This window comes from Anthonomus grandis, chromosome 1 (assembly GCF_022605725.1).
Source record: "Anthonomus grandis grandis chromosome 1, icAntGran1.3, whole genome shotgun sequence".
Taxonomy (NCBI): domain Eukaryota; kingdom Metazoa; phylum Arthropoda; class Insecta; order Coleoptera; family Curculionidae; genus Anthonomus; species Anthonomus grandis.
Window position 1 is genome coordinate 54,693,941 of NC_065546.1, and position 15,996 is coordinate 54,709,936.

Consider the following 15,996-nt stretch of genomic DNA (forward strand, 5'->3'; position numbering starts at 1 on the left):
CCAATAGTACAGTAACTGTTCCCGGACATTGTGAGGAATATGGGGTGTTATTTGTTGGCATTCATGAATGATGCGGTTCCCTAAATCTTCTAACGATTCAAGTTGGGTGGCATAAATTTTTGATTTCAGATGTCCCCACAAAAATAAATCAAGAGGAGATAAATAAAATCGGGTGAACTCGCGGGCCATTCAGGAGTGCTTCTCCCGCTCCATCTACTAGGAAACGTTTCATCCAGAAACTGCCGTACCGGTAATGCATAATGGGGAGGAGCGCCGTCTTGCTGAAATATCACATTTTCTTCATGGTAGCGTTGGTCGTTTTCCATTTAATCAATGCTAAGTTAACGGGATTCTCAAAAAGGTCTAAGTACGTATCCCTCGGTAAGAAAAATGGTCCAATTATGTGATCACCAAAAATACCAACCCACACGTTTAATTTTTGAGAGTGTTGAGTATGAACCTCATGGTAGATCCTTGAATTCGTGTCGGACCAGTACCGACAATTATGATGATTGACAGTGCCATTGAGAAAAAATGAACATTCGTCTGAGAAGCAAACATTTAAAAGATAGTTGGGGTTATTTGAAGTTAGTTCGGACATTATTTCACAAAACCGTAAACGTCGTTATCATATTCATTTAATTCTTAAAGAAGTTGAATTTTATGTGGGTGCCATTTATTATGTTTTAGAATTCTCTATACAGTGGTCCGCGGAGACTTCCGTTACATGAGAAAGTTTTCTAGTACCTAATGTAGGGTTCATACTAACTTCACCGAGAACACCGACTTCTACTGCCTCATTTCTCACTGGATTTTCAATATTCCTCAAGTATAATTCAATAATTTCCACTCTCTCCGCAATAGAATAAACCATTTTTATCGAATCGAAAGAAACGCACAGAAATAACTAATTCACATTAAATTGTTTATTGAAGATAAAGTCGGATTGTTGGCTGATTTTTGATATACTACGAGACGGAAATATTTGTCAGTGACATGACAAACGACCAACAAGCAACGCAACTAGAGTGGCTAAAAATAATGTTTAATTCCCACTATACAAAATCTATTGATAGCCTGCAAAATGTCACTTACCCTAATGGTGTGACCTCGCTGATCTGGTCGAACGTTGTACTTAGTAAAACTTTGCGCGGCGCGCCGGTGCCAAGTTTATTACTTGTCTTTTTCTCTCGCAGTAAATGGAGCAGCAATCCGACCAGCCTTTAATTTTAGCAGAATGGCAACGCCTAGCCAACATACCTGCATTTGTTGCTCTTTCATTCCATAGACGCGTTTGGGGGTTTATTCTAATAAATATTTTGAGTAATTTGTAATAAATAGGTATTTTAAGTAAAATAATTTTGTTATAAAATGGAAGACGAAGCTTCGTCAAGTTCTGGTCCGTCTGCTAAAAAAGCAAAAAGGAAATATTTGACTTCTGGCGAACATCAGTTAGTGAAAACTGTATATGAAAGTGTTCGTGCTAGAAATCCAGATTTGTCTGTTGAGGACGCGGCAGAATTATGCGAAAATTTAACAAAATTAAGTTTCAGGACAGTTTTTAGATGTCTTAAACCTAAAGAAGAAAAGCAAGTGGAGACAAGAGGCAGAAAAAAGATTGTGCTAGATGATTACGTAAAATATGCCATTCGCCGGAAAGTGCACAGTTTGTTCTTTAGGAACGAGATACCAACAATAAAGAAAATTAAGACAGAACTTACTGCTGATAATTCTTTATCCAAAATATCTTTTGGCGTTTTAAAGCGAACATTGCATGAGTTGAATTTTCGATATTTAAGAAGGAACCGCAAAAGTTTTTTAATAGAAAAAAAATGAAATCGTATTGTATCGAATGGAATATTTAAAAGAAATTCGTGAACATCGGCGCGAAGGAAGAAAAATTTATTACACCGATGAAACATGGCTGAATGAAGGACACACCCGTGCAAAAGTATGGCAGGACTTAAATGTCACAAATTCGCGGCAAGCCTTTTTGGATGGGCTTTCCACGGGTTTGAAAGTTCCTTCTGGCAAGAGCCGTCGCCTAATTATTACCCATATAGGTAGTGATTCTGGAAGGTAGTCTGAACGTTTTTGAATCGAAGAAAACGGGTGACTACCACGAAGATATGAACGCAAAGGTTTTTGAAAAGTGGTTTTCGTCGGTATTGGTACGAGTAGACCCCGGTTCAGTTATCGTCATAGATAATGCGCCTTATCATAGTCGGCGAATGGAAAAAATACCAACGACTGCTTGGTGAAAATGAGACATAAAAGGCTTGTTAAAATCAAAAGGGGACATACGATTCGACAAAGACATGCTCAAGGTACAATTGCTCGATATTGTTCGTATCCACAAAAACCAGTACATTAAATATGTTGTTGATGAAATGGCGCGAGAACGTGGTGTTACAATATCGCGTTTACCGCCGTACCATTGTGAACCTATAGAACTTATATGGGCACAAATAAAAAGTGAAGTTGCTAGTAAAAATCAACGTTTAAATTGAATGACGTAAAAGTTTTATTAAACGAAACTATTGGTGGCGTAACAGCAACTAACTGGCAAAAGTGCATCGGACATGTGATCAAGGAAGAACAAAAAATGTGGGATTTGGATATTCAAGTTGAAGTTGTAGTTGAACCACTTATTATAACTCCTGGTTCCGGAAACAGTGATAGTGATACTGACAATTCTTCTTTAAATTCTTATGAAACCTCAGATAGCGAATGACAAATTTAAAAAATAATAGGTTGTGTCCAGTCAATAATAAATCATCTTGTCATATCTTGTTTAGTCAATTTTAAAACACCCTGTAGATTAAATTTATTTTTAAAAGTGCCTCTTGTCTTCCCCATTCACATTAGTTGTTGTAGACTAATAAACCTTAGAAACTATACCTCTTATTTTGTCTTTTTTCTATTAGTATTTTTTGCAATAGAAAAAGCCGCCATGTATGTGTTCCATTTATTGGCCGATAATTTATAAGAACCCAAGTGCTAAATTGAGCAAAATATCAGGGATATTTTATGCAAAATTACTTATACTAGAAACAAATTTTTTAATTTTTTAAAAAAGTTCTATTAATTACCTAAACTCGACCTAAATAGTAGGTATATTCATTTTTAAAAAATGCATACGCCGCCGCATTTAAAAAATAAGGGTGAATGTCGCCCTCGCTAAGAGGTTGAAGTTGTGGGGTTAAGAATTTAACAAAAATCGTTTTCTAAAATCAAAAATCGACGGGTGCGAGCGTTTTAGTTTTATAAATCTAGAACCTCTAAAAACGGTCGCTATATGTATTAAACAATAATATTGTTTCAAAATCTTTGACAAGCTGTCATACTGCGAAAACTCAAGTTAGCAATTTTAAACTTGGCAGTTGTAACTAGAATAAAGAGACTTTTAAAATAGGCTATTACTTGACCCCCACTTCTATTTTAGATTTTGAGGATGGTTGCAACCCCTGCCAAGAGGTTGAAAGTGGAAAAACAAAATTGTTCTGCTAAATTCAAAAATCGACGGGTCCGAGTATTTCTTTAAATTTTTAAAAAAAGAGTCCCAAACCTAGTCTATACTATTATAATTTTTTTTTTGGGATACACTCATTATTTACCTTGATGCTGTAAGTATAAGGGGGCGGTAAACTCTCCGCCCGCGCTACTCTCGAAATAGTTCAGGACCCATTTGAATAATTCCGGGTGTGAACCGCCGGGACCAGTAGGCCGATGAAAATCCACCAATTGGCATCGGATGCGCAGGAACGACAGCAGGGTGACCACTTCTGTTGCCCCGATCCATTTCCGCGTGTTGACTAGTTTACATCCCAACTGTTCAGAACCCTAAAAATATTAAGATATTTTTTTTAATTATTTGGAAAAAAATAATTTAAAAAAATTTAACGAACTAGCATTTCTTACAAGTTACTTCTCTCAAGGTCTAGAGAGAGCTACTAAATTTCAATTTCTCAAAGACGTATTGCAACATCAAGGTTTTCATTCATTAGCAAATATTTTTGGACATAGCTTAGGGATCAATGAGAGTTTTTTTACTCTAATATGTTTATTTTATTGTCACCGTATATAACATTCCAAGTACAAATTAATAGTTAACATTAATCTGTTAAAGTAATAACTAAAATACTGATAAACTATGCTTGGCAAAGCTTTAACTAAATGGTGGCGTTTGTTAGTTTATAATTAAATAAATAAAAGTAAATTAATTAATAAAATCGTACCTGTATATCGAAACCTTGCGACCAAGCCTGCTCTATAAGACTCTGCAGTCGCGATATGCTCGGCACCGAACTCCTGGGCGGTTTTTCCTTTTGCCACAGCTTGTACAGTCGCTCGTTATATCCCGTGTGAGTGAGCAGGCTCGAGATGATCATTTGCGTGTTCCTATAACCGCAGCCCCAGCCCCGATCTCCGTAAGAAGACGCGTAATGATCCACGCAGGTGCACAGTAGCGTACGAGTTACCGATTGTGAGTTGGCGCTCATCGCTTTCACCCTCGGAACCTAAATAACATAAGGTGTATTTTTACATTCTTACTAGTTATCACACTAAAATCTGGACATCATTATTCGGTATCGTCATTCAAGCCTTAATACATTGATTTATTAACTACCACCACAGTTTATACAGTGCATCCGTAAAGTAGCGGATAAATTCAATAAAAATGAAATGGACCGTTTCTGAAAAAAATGCCGGAACCCGTCGATTTTAATATTTGGTTTAGGGCTTTTCTACGTGGAAATTAAAAATACAGGGTGACTAAACAAAATTACGTCATCAATATGTTTTTTAAATGGAAACAACAATTTTTTAATGCAGAATCAGAAAGAACGCATTTTTTTTACAAAGTATATGGTACAAACGAATAGATAAGTTACATAAGTAATTTTGAACGTAAAATGATGATAAAATGTAAAATTATATTTCTCTAATTAATTTCCTAATAGCATTTTTGACTATTTGAAAGGGGACATCCTGTATTTTCAAGATGAAATATATAGACTTTGCTATCACGTACCATGCTCCTGGTTACGGAATTTCCATCGTCCACCCCCGAACTTTCGGCCGCCTTAAGATCCAACTGACGCTCGTAGTAGTCGGCGACGCTCATTTCACCCGCGTAAACCGCCCGTTGCATGTTAGTAACCGATTGCTCTCGGAAATTCCCCTAAAAAACCGAACGAGAAGCCCCGAATCAAAATAAATATAAAATTCCACTTAAAAAACTAACCACCTGATTGTCCATCCCGTATTGGGCGCGGAGCATTTCGAACTCTTTGCGTTCTCTTTCGCGTAGGGCTGCCCTGTCGCAGGGTTGTGGTGATCCAGCTGTAAAATGAGAGTCTACATGCTGTTGGGCCAATTCACCCTGAAAATAGGCCAATAATCAACAATATTTGGGGGGCACGAAAGCGTAAAACTTACATCACTTTCCCTATCCAAAGCCAATCCACACACGGGACAATTATAAGCAGAGGGGCTGGCAGGAGACAGTACATCTTTATGCTCAATGTTCACATGCAACTCTAAGTCTGGAGCGGAACGAAACGATTTTACACATAAGGGACATGAGTAACATTCTTCCAGGCCCATGCTGCCCACCGATGGGGAAGTTAAATCAAAATGTCTCCTGGATAAGATTAAAACTTGATTGTTTCGCAAACAATATATAAAAATTGGAAATTCACCTGTTGACATGCTCTTCTAAATCACTGGGGCTACCACTAGTATAGTTGCACATCGGACACTGTAAAGCTGGTGAGGCGCTTTTTAATTTGAGTGCCAAACCAGATCTAAGTGGTGATCCTTCACCATGGCTCGAATTTTTTGGGGTTAGTTCACCCCCACCATTAACCTAACCAAACAGCAATACTATTATTAAGAAGTTAAATAAATGCAGATACTTTTGCGCTGTTTTTCAAAAATCAAATAGTTTTAATAGTACACCGAATCAAGGGTGTTTTTATTACCCAAAACTAACAATTGAGAATGTTCTCCAAAGCATTAAAAAAGTAAAACCAAAAAAAGCTACAGGTAAGGCTAATAAAGCAGCCTAAATTTTTAAAGGATGTGCAGAGGAGCTTTTCATGATTTATATCTTAAACAAAGTAAACTTCCAGACAATTTGAAGCATGCAGTTTATAAGACCTATATTTAAATCTGATATTGCTAGTAATGTTAAGAGCTATAGGCCTATATTTATGATCAATTTGCTTGCTAAAATATGGGAAAACATGCTTCATAACAATATTTATTAAGCAATTAATTATTCTTAACTTTAACACCCTGTATCTTTGTTGTTAAACATTTCTGAGAAAACTTTTATAATGAAAGTCTATTTCTTTTTAAGTTCTCTATCATGTGTTAAAATTAATGACGTTTAAATTGGACCACCCTGTATATCATGAGAATCAATATGTCAATAAGTGGAGAATCCATAAGTGATTGTTAAACACAACTGCTCTAAGTTTTTGGGCATTTTTGTTGATTATATAAATTACTTCCAGAGTTCCAATTTACAATACAAACATTTGCTACTGAAAATTTTAGTTAAAAAAAATCATCACTCATGCCTCTATTTTATAAACACACCAAATTGAATTCTGAATATTGAACTGATTGAAAAGGTTCAAAAATTATTTTTAAGGTTCCTTTATATCAGAAAGTTTAGTATATAATGCTATTTTAAGGTTTTTTTTTTAATTCAGCAACTGGATAATTGGAGAAATCTGCATTCAGCCCTTTTTATCTATAATGTTATAAATCACATTAAATATAAAGACTGCTTTCTTATAAATTATTAAATTTTTTTATGTTCCAACAATACATCTAACAATTAAAAACAATAAACTTTCACATATAAGGATTGTTCACATACAAGGATATAACCATGTGAAAATTATGTATTTTATAGACTTTTTAAATGCTTATGTAAAACAAATAAAGGATCCTATTAACCCGTTTTTGCCCAGTGTTCCATAATTAACACATCCGAGTTGTTCCCGGTGTTCCGATAATGGAACATCATCTCTTTTACCCACTCCACGCCGCCATCTGAAACCAAGATATCGCCTGAGGTAACCACTTCGATTTAGTATGATTTTGGACACGACAACGCGCATTTGTAAGATCATAGAACATCTTTTTAAGCGTCGCGCAGCAATATAATTGTTTTGTGTACCAGTGCATATAAAATGGCCTCCAGAAAGTAAGTATTTACATTCATCCTTTTGTTAGATTTGCACTTGAAATATATTACCATTATATATATTGTTGTTCTTAACAATATGTGAGGTATTACAACAAAATAAATAATATAGTTGTCTTACCCCACCCCTCCACTTTTTAATGTTCCAAAAATGGGTTTGGATGACACCGTATAGCTTAACTTTGTTTACAGGTTCTACACTACAGAACAGTTAACGCAGTTAGTTGAAAATGAAGAGTTTTGGGCTGCAGATATTTTTATCACTCCCCCAGCTGACGGGTTAGATTCAGAAGAAGATTCAGATGATGATGAAACGCCAGCTACAGATGTTGACCATTTAAGTGGACGCCAGTTAGCAGCTGAAGCCAATGCAAAGTGCAAGGATTTTTAGACCAACTGGTGCTGTGTCTATAGGTGATGAGTTGGAAGAAGATACTACTCAGGATCAAGGATGGGATAGTGAAGACGATATTCCTCTGGCACGACGAAAGGGACTGGGAAAATCGCGATTTAGATCCAAAATTTCCGCAGTTTATTTCTCCTATAGTCAATCGAGAGAATATATGATATATATCCTGATGCGGTAACTTGCTTCGAAAGTTTTTTTGATTTGAATTTTTGTAACTATTTGAAAAATATGTTTATCCTTTATGCCAATCAAAAAGGTAATTATAACTTTGGAATTAGTATTGACGAGCTAAAATGTTTTATCTCAATTTTATTCGTTTCGGGTCATCTACAAGTGTCTAGGTGGCGCATGTTATGGGAAACAGATACTGACCCCTATAATCCTGCAATAGCCAAGGCCATGAGTTATATAGCCAAATAGGTTTGATTTGATTAAAAAATATGTACATTGTGCAGATAACTTGAATCTAGATAAAGAAGATAAATTTACAAAAATGCGTCCATTGTTTGATAGGATAAATAAGCGTCTTTTAAATCAAGCATTTCTTAACGAAAAATTAAGTATTGACGAAGGCATGCTACCTTATTTTGGACGACATGGCGCTAAACAATTCATTAAAAATAAACCTATTAGATATGGGTATAAGTTGTGGTCTCTGTGCGATGCATGTGGATATTTAATTCAATTTTATCCTTATTAGGGAAAGCAAAAAAATAGGCAATATATGGAATTAGGTCTTGGCGGCTCTGTTGTAAGAACGTTATTGTCCAAGCTTCCTCAAAATATTCCATTTAAAATATATGGTGATCGATTTTTCTCATCTATAAAATTGGTTAATGAGTTACAAAGAATTGGATATGGCTACACCGGTACAATAAATAACAGAACTGATCATGATCCCCTTCCATCTAAATTGGATGTCAAAAAAACAACTCGAGGAACATATAGCTATATGACGGATAAAACAACTGAGGTAACCATTACATCGTGGAACGATAATCGTCCTGTGTTGACAATTAGTTCATGTGATCCTATTAATCCCATATGCCATGCCAATAGATAGATGGGTATCTACTGAAAAGAAAAAAGTACCCATTCCTCAACCCTTTGTTATAGCACAATATAATAAAAATATGGGAGGCGTAGATCACTTGGATCAAGACATTAATAATTATAGGATTAGTGTGAGGTCGAAAAAATGATGGTGGCCATTGTTTGCATTCTGCTTAGACTCCATGATGCATAATGCTTGGCAGATATATAGACGGCAGCAGAATTGTACGAAAGTAGATTTTCTAAAATTCAGAAGAGAGATTACCAATCTTTATTTGAAAAAGTATGGGCAACCCTGTGTTGGTGGAGGAAGACCAAAATCATCTAAACCTTTAGTTGAACGGCTACATGGAAACATGCGATTTGATGGTTTGAATCACTGGATGGTTCTTGCTCTACAACAAGGACGTTATGTTTTATGTCAAAAAAATACGACAAAAATGTGCGAGAAGTGCAATATCAATCTGCATGAACAATGTTTTAAAAATTTTCATGCTGTATAAGCATATTTTGTTTCTTTATGCCTTTTATTATTATTAGTTTGCTATGTTTATAATATTAAAAGTAAACTTGTGTAAACTTTGTCATGGTGTCTTTTATTCCCAGTGTTCCAAAATTGGAACAAACACCTAAAAGGAAGCAAAAACACTTTTTTTATATTTTATACAAAATTTTAACGTTATACATAAAAATAATTTAAAAAAAGTAAAAAATAACTTTTTTTAAGAAATTGAATAATTCGAGCATACAAGTACTAAATTTTTACGTAAATTCGGGCAAAAACGGGTTAAACCAAATTCTTAGTCTGCAAAAGCTGTTTTATTTAGATGTATATTGTTTTTTTTTCCTTATTTTATTTTTTTTATTTCATTTAGTTTTTATGTAGATATTAGGCATTAGTTTTGATCAGTAGCAATGTAATACCAATTTTTTTGTGTTTTAAAAGGGAATAAAGAAATAAATAATTATAGAATAAACAACTTACTTTTGGACTAAGGTTAATGTTTGAGTAAGTTGATTTGTTATCTAGTTTCTCTCCATTCAGGCTTCTGTTGGAGGAGTATGTGGCTGGATTGTTCCATGTTACACTGCTTTCTCCATTGAAACCATTATATTCACTAGAAAAAAATCATCAAATCAAATCAAATTGTTTATTTCCATTGACATCATAACAATGTATAGGAGTTGTTGAAAAACTACAATACTAATAAAAATAGTATAAAATTATAAAGATATGAAAGAAAACAAATTTAGTCAATAAATCTACAGTTAAAGAACTCTGTCAACGGGTAAAAAGGACAGTCATCTAACATAGTCCAAGAGCTTTCTGAAAAGTTAGAAAAGTCTTAGCTCTCTTTATTCTACATGGGAGATGATTAAAAATTTTGAGAGATGCAATTTCCGGACCATCCTGTACCTGCGACAACCGGGTAAAGGGATGTATAATTTATCTGCATTTCGAGTTTTATAAAAATTAACATCTCCAGATCTCATGTGGTTGGAAAGATTTTTATGTACTTGACATGCGCACTCCAAGATATAGATGTTAATTGAGGGGCTTAGATGCTAAGGGGTACAAGTTACAAAATTTTAAAAAATGAGTTCATAAAATAAATCTTCATAGTACCAAAAACTTTGTGGCAAAGAGATACAAGTGAATATTGCTACTGGTGGCGCCTTCTCGTAAAATCCCTTTTAACTACTCAAACAATATTTAAAAGTAATTAGTGGCAAGGGGATACAAGTGCATCTGTACCCCTTTGCCTGTAAGGTGTTAGGCATTGTTTTTAGTGAATTGTTTAGCATCATTGCAAATCGAGCTCGTAAAAAAGTTGTTAAAATGAGTGAAATAATAACGCGTATTTCAAGTAAGTACCTATTTATATATTTTTAAAGAAAATTATTATTGCCTTAGTCTAAAAAACTGCTGTGATTTCAAAATTAGATTTATTGCAATAAATATTAAAAAAGTTGGGTTATAATTTTCGCAGAGTTAATATTTTATGTTTTTATTGACATGTTGATGTTAGTCAGATTTTATTAATTTGTAATTAGGGTTTAAACTTATGCAAATGGTGTTAGATTTAAGAAACTTGTTCTTCAAAATAAGAGTGTTGGCAAAACAGGGACCTCTTTTATTTGATGCAGAATTTTAGGGCACTCTTTTTAACTTGATTTATATCAATAATGTTCTTGGACCTGCAAGTTAAGAATTTATTCGACTATACATATGCTAGTTTGCAAGTAAACTTATATAGGATCAAAATTTTGGATATAAAAAAAGCACTGATTTTTTTAATCTAGAAAAATATAAAATAATACTTAGGTACATTATGCAATTATGCATAATTTCGCTTTTTTGTATACTAGCAATTTGCCTGCTGCTGTTTGCTGTTTCTTTCTGTAGTCTCATATTTTTTAGGTGATCAAGAACAAGATGATTCAGATCGCGACATCAATTTCCTACCACACAGCTCTGATGAGGATGAAACAAGTTCAAGTAGTTCTGACCACGGTACTGAGGCGAATTCAGACAATTCAACCATTTCGGAGGAAACCAGAAAACCTAGTAAAAGAAGGATAAATCCGGAACAATGGAAACGTTTGCAAGCTAAAAAAAGAAGAAATAGTGGCCTAGAGTATGTGGGACAAAAAAGGGAAGTTCCCGTTTGTAAGCAAGTGCAACCTTATCCCCATTCCTGTCGTTATAAATGCAAAGACTTTTCTGAAAATGAGCGACTTGCTATTTTTACAAAATTTTGGAAATTGCAAAACTGGAATCTTCAGACTTCTTTTTTGTATTCATGTATTGGAGTAAGTGCTCCTCGCCGCAGACTTCAAGGAGCCATAAGTCATAAGACGGTCAGCACAACAATGTGTATGCAAACAGTTTTTTTGCGTACTTTGAATATAAGTAACAAACGGTTTACCAACGTTATGAAAAAAAAATCTGACTCTCCCACTGGTAAAAAAGAGGCAAACATTCCCCTTTTAACAAGTTTGATATTTCTGTAACAAACTTTGTAAAAAAACATATTACCTCGTTTCCCAAATTCAAGAGATTACACAAGTCATTATAATCCAAATCGAAAATATCTGGATTCTGCTTTTTCAATTTTTCAGTTTTCAATTTTTCAATTTATTCAAACTTAATACATTTGTTTTTTATACAATTTACTTTAAACTGCACAATGGATTATAAATCTGTGTGTGCAGTAGTTAATACTTACATTTTTAAGAAATACTTAAGTAAATGAACAATAAACAATAATAATAATAATAATAATGAGGTTATATAATGTTAATTTATGGAAGGAGACTAAGCTAATTTAGTGGAAAAAGAAATCTAGTGAGAAGGAATTAACAAGTTAATCTAGCCAAAATTATTAATAGCTACCTCACTATCAATAAGCCATTTTTTAAATCTATGTTTAATTTGACGATAGTTTCCTGTTCTTAGTGAAAGAGGCAGGAAATTGTACAGTTTGGGACCAAGAAAATAGATATGTCTCTGTATGGCTGAACTATTTACTAAAGGTATATTAACATTTTGCCGAGATGAATTTCTAGTATTTAATTGATGAGATATTTCCTGTTTATAACAATCTGTTTTTAACATAAATCTAAGTGCTGCCACTATGTAGAGTTGTTCTAATGTCAATAATTTACATTCATGAAATAGCAATTCAGATGGGTATCCTCTGTTTTTAAAATACATTATTTAAATTATATACTTTTGTGCTACATTTAAAGCTGACATAAAAGTTTTTCGAGCATTTCCCCAGACAATAATACCATAGTTTAGAATTGATTCAATTAAAGATAAATATATAGTTTTAAGAATTTTAATTGGTAGGATGTTACGTAGATCATAAAACTTATAAATCAACTTCCGTATTTTAGCAGTTACAAATTCAATGTGTGATTTCCAAGTTAAATTTTCATCCATGAATACACCTAGATACTTAATATTACATTTTCTTTTAACGGTAGATTGACATTTGCAGTGCAAAGATTGTATATCGCCAAGATAATCATGTACCTTGAGCTCTTGAACTTTAGGAAGGGTTGCCTGAGTCAATGCAAACATCATAAAATGGGTCTTATCAATATTAAGTGATAACAAACTAAAATCCAACCATCTCTTTTTAACGCTTTAAATGTCAACAAAATGTATGACCTACAGGATCTTTACAGGCATTTTATTGTGTTGATTACAAAGAGTTTTGTAATTAACACAATAAAACGCCTGTAAAGATAGCTATTATTGCCATACCTTTAATACTTGCTTTAATTTAAGCTTCCATAGACCTTATACAGATACTTGTACATTATGTGACCAGCTTAGTAATACAATAAAAAACGGAAGACCAGAGGATACCGCGGTTGAAAAGTCAATAAAGAAGTTCATCTTAAGAAAGCAGAGAAAGCTCGACAGGCTAAAAATAAAGCAAAAGCTGAAGCTGCAAGTTCTGCTGATCGAGTAGACATTTGCTTTGATCTGCAAAAGACCCTACCGACGCTTTTACTGACTAATAGCAAAGTATTTTACCTAAGATAGTTGTGGACCTATAATTTTGGTATACATGACCTTGCTAAGGGTCAAGGACAGATGTTTATGTGGCATGAAGGAGAGGCATCAAGAGGGGCTGGGGAAATAATTTCATGTCTCCTAAAGTTTATTTAAGGCTTACCGCGCATCGTCAAACACATTGATGCGTTTAGTGACAGCACATTATTACATTTTGGAACTATATTGTATTATATACCCAAATTGAAACTATAGATCACAGATTTTTGGTGTCAGGCATTCATGGAATGTGACCAAGACTTTGGCTTCATTGAAAAAGCAAAGAAAAAAAATCGTTTGTTTTTGTCCCCACTGAATGGATAGATGTTGTAGCAAAGTCTAGTAAGAAATTCTTGGTTACCAAAATGAATGAAAATGACTTCAAAAGTATTGCTCCCTTGTGCAATATTATGAATGATAATGTAAAGGGCTTATGAAAAATGCAATGGCTTCACTTTGAAAAGCAGACACCTTGTACTTTGTTTTTTAAGGACACACTGATAGAAGAATGTCCTTTTGCTATTGTTGACTTGAAAAAGATGAAAAGGATAGGACGACCTGCACAAATTCCCTCGGCAATTGAACTCCCACCTCTCCGCCAAGGGCCCCTTAAAATAAAGCTTCCAAAATATAAGAATTTATTGGAGCTTTTACCCTTTATACCCCCGATACACCACGATTTTTACCGCAACCTAAGACACGACGAAGTTCTAACGCGCCAACACAATAATATTCTTCAAGTTGAAAGAACCTCTCAGGAAGCCCAGGTGGATGTTCCCTCAGAGGATGAAGAAAATATAGAACAAGAACTGGAATCAGATTACGATTAAAAAAATGTTTCTTTTCTAAAAAATAAATGTGTTTGAGTTAATTTTATTTTTGTTTTTGTATTTTGGAATTTTTCAAATACTTTAGTGGCAAAGGGGTACAAGTGCAAACGTTTTTTCAAAATTCTAAAATTTTTTTAATGAAACCAAATACCAAATTTTAAAAAATTTTAACCGTAAAATAAAAAAATGTACGAAAATATTGTAAAAAAAAATTCTATGTAATTGCTTTAATGCAGAATTTTTTATTTAAAAATAACTTTTACCTCGATTTTTTCAAAAACATTATTTTGACACTTGTACCCCTTAGCATCTAAGCCCCGCAATTATAGTTAGGATGGATTTTTTCTTTTTTAAAAGTACTCTGGCAAGTTTCTCTGAAGGAAAGCCTAAACATCATACATACAATGTGCTTTTGATTTATTAGCACTCTGCTAATACTGGAGGAATTACTTCACGCTAATAAGGCATAGGATGAGTGGAATGCACTGAGGCATAACAGCTTTTTTTTTTAATGTGTATATGCATCCACATAGTCTCGAAGCTGCAAGATGGCATAATTGCTGTGGGACAATCTATTGCACACAGATGTCCATACTAATAATAGTCCTGGATTATTATCCTTGACTTACCTAGGACTAGGATCATCGATAAAGCTTATAGTATTCTCAGACTCGGGTGTTAAAAAGTCCAAGTGAGCCTGGTTAACGTGAATAATGAGCTCCGCAGGATTGGCGGCGGTTAATTCGCAAAAGGGGCACACGCCGAAACCTTCTACGTGAGCGTTGTGAGTGTGGCTGCGGAATTCGTCCTCGCTGAGGCCCTCCAGGCCGCAAATTTCACAGCAATAACTGAAATCAGGGCAATTACTTGCCATCTTCACCCTGGTGAGGTTAGTTCTCTTATTATAAAATAATGATCGTCATCGTTAAAAGTGTTGAAAAGAAGAAATATAAACGATGTTTTTAAGCAAATCAAGAGTCTTTTGGGGTAAATTCAGTTTTCTGTTTTTGAATAAAGAAACGAAATTTTGGACTTGAATTGACAGTTGTTGTGTGTTATGTGACCTAAAAATTTTTTGACGCAACTACTGCCGCAACCCTCCGTACACCAGATAGACTTAAAAAGTGCATATTGCCTGTTTTTTTTTTATTATCATAAAACGGAATGAAGATTCGTTTACGGGTGATTTAGACTTGCGGACATACGTTGATAACAGCATTTATAAAATATATAAATTACTCATTTGTAAAATAGCTGAAAAATCGATCAATCATATGATAAACGGACCAAGATTTTTTTCTGCCGGAAAATTTGAATTTTATGGAATAAAACGTTGATTGGCGTTCATAATCAGAAAAAATCGACATTTTTAAATAAATGGAATCACCCGGAAGTACCATATTAATTATATATGGATTGGAAAGTGAGTAGGGAAAGTCTTCTCCACAAATAAAATGCTAATTCTTTAATGAAGCGATGCATTTCGGCAGTGTTCTTGCCATCATCAGAATCAAATATATTACAAACAGTTCAAAAACATTTACGAACATTTTTTCTGGAAGATGACATCAAAAAATACAGACTAAAATTGTAAAAAACTTACAGAGTTACTTAACACACACACAAATTATAAACAATAACAAATAATGCTTGAATGGTACCTACTACATTTAGCAAACAGTTAAAATTACAACAAAATTCAATAATCTCTGATTAGCAGATTTTTACTTAGTACTGGAAGCGAAAGAAAATCTGAAAGAAAACCATCGGACTGTAGTGTTTTAGGGTGTAAATAAATGTGTTTTAAATATTAGATTAATTAGTCAAATCAAATGTTAGTGTTACTGTTAAGACTTAAGGAATTAAAGAAAGTGTTGCTCTGAAATATAGTTTGCTCATTAACGCAAGT

General features: G+C 34.0%; 1 protein-coding gene across 3 annotated transcripts in view; it reads right to left on the reverse strand.

Moving 5' to 3' along the window:
- LOC126741967 (zinc finger-containing ubiquitin peptidase 1-like) overlaps positions 1-15,155 on the reverse strand; it is a 65,120-nt gene extending 49,965 nt beyond the window's left edge. The window contains exons 1-8 of one of the 3 annotated variants that reach the window (XM_050448467.1): positions 14,717-15,153; positions 9,673-9,805; positions 5,706-5,872; positions 5,443-5,647; positions 5,252-5,386; positions 5,036-5,185; positions 4,239-4,520; positions 3,618-3,843 (exon numbers count right to left, since the gene is read on the reverse strand). In XM_050448467.1, coding sequence (XP_050304424.1) covers positions 3,618-3,843; positions 4,239-4,520; positions 5,036-5,185; positions 5,252-5,386; positions 5,443-5,647; positions 5,706-5,872; positions 9,673-9,805; positions 14,717-14,961 — 1,543 coding nt within the window. In that variant the 5' untranslated portion in view covers positions 14,962-15,153. Of the gene's footprint in view, positions 1-3,617; positions 3,844-4,238; positions 4,521-5,035; positions 5,186-5,248; positions 5,387-5,442; positions 5,648-5,705; positions 5,873-9,672; positions 9,806-14,716 lie in introns of all 3 variants that reach the window. The other 2 variants (XM_050448458.1, XM_050448476.1) reach the window with 2 other exon arrangements.
- Positions 15,156-15,996: the final 841 nt, after the last annotated feature.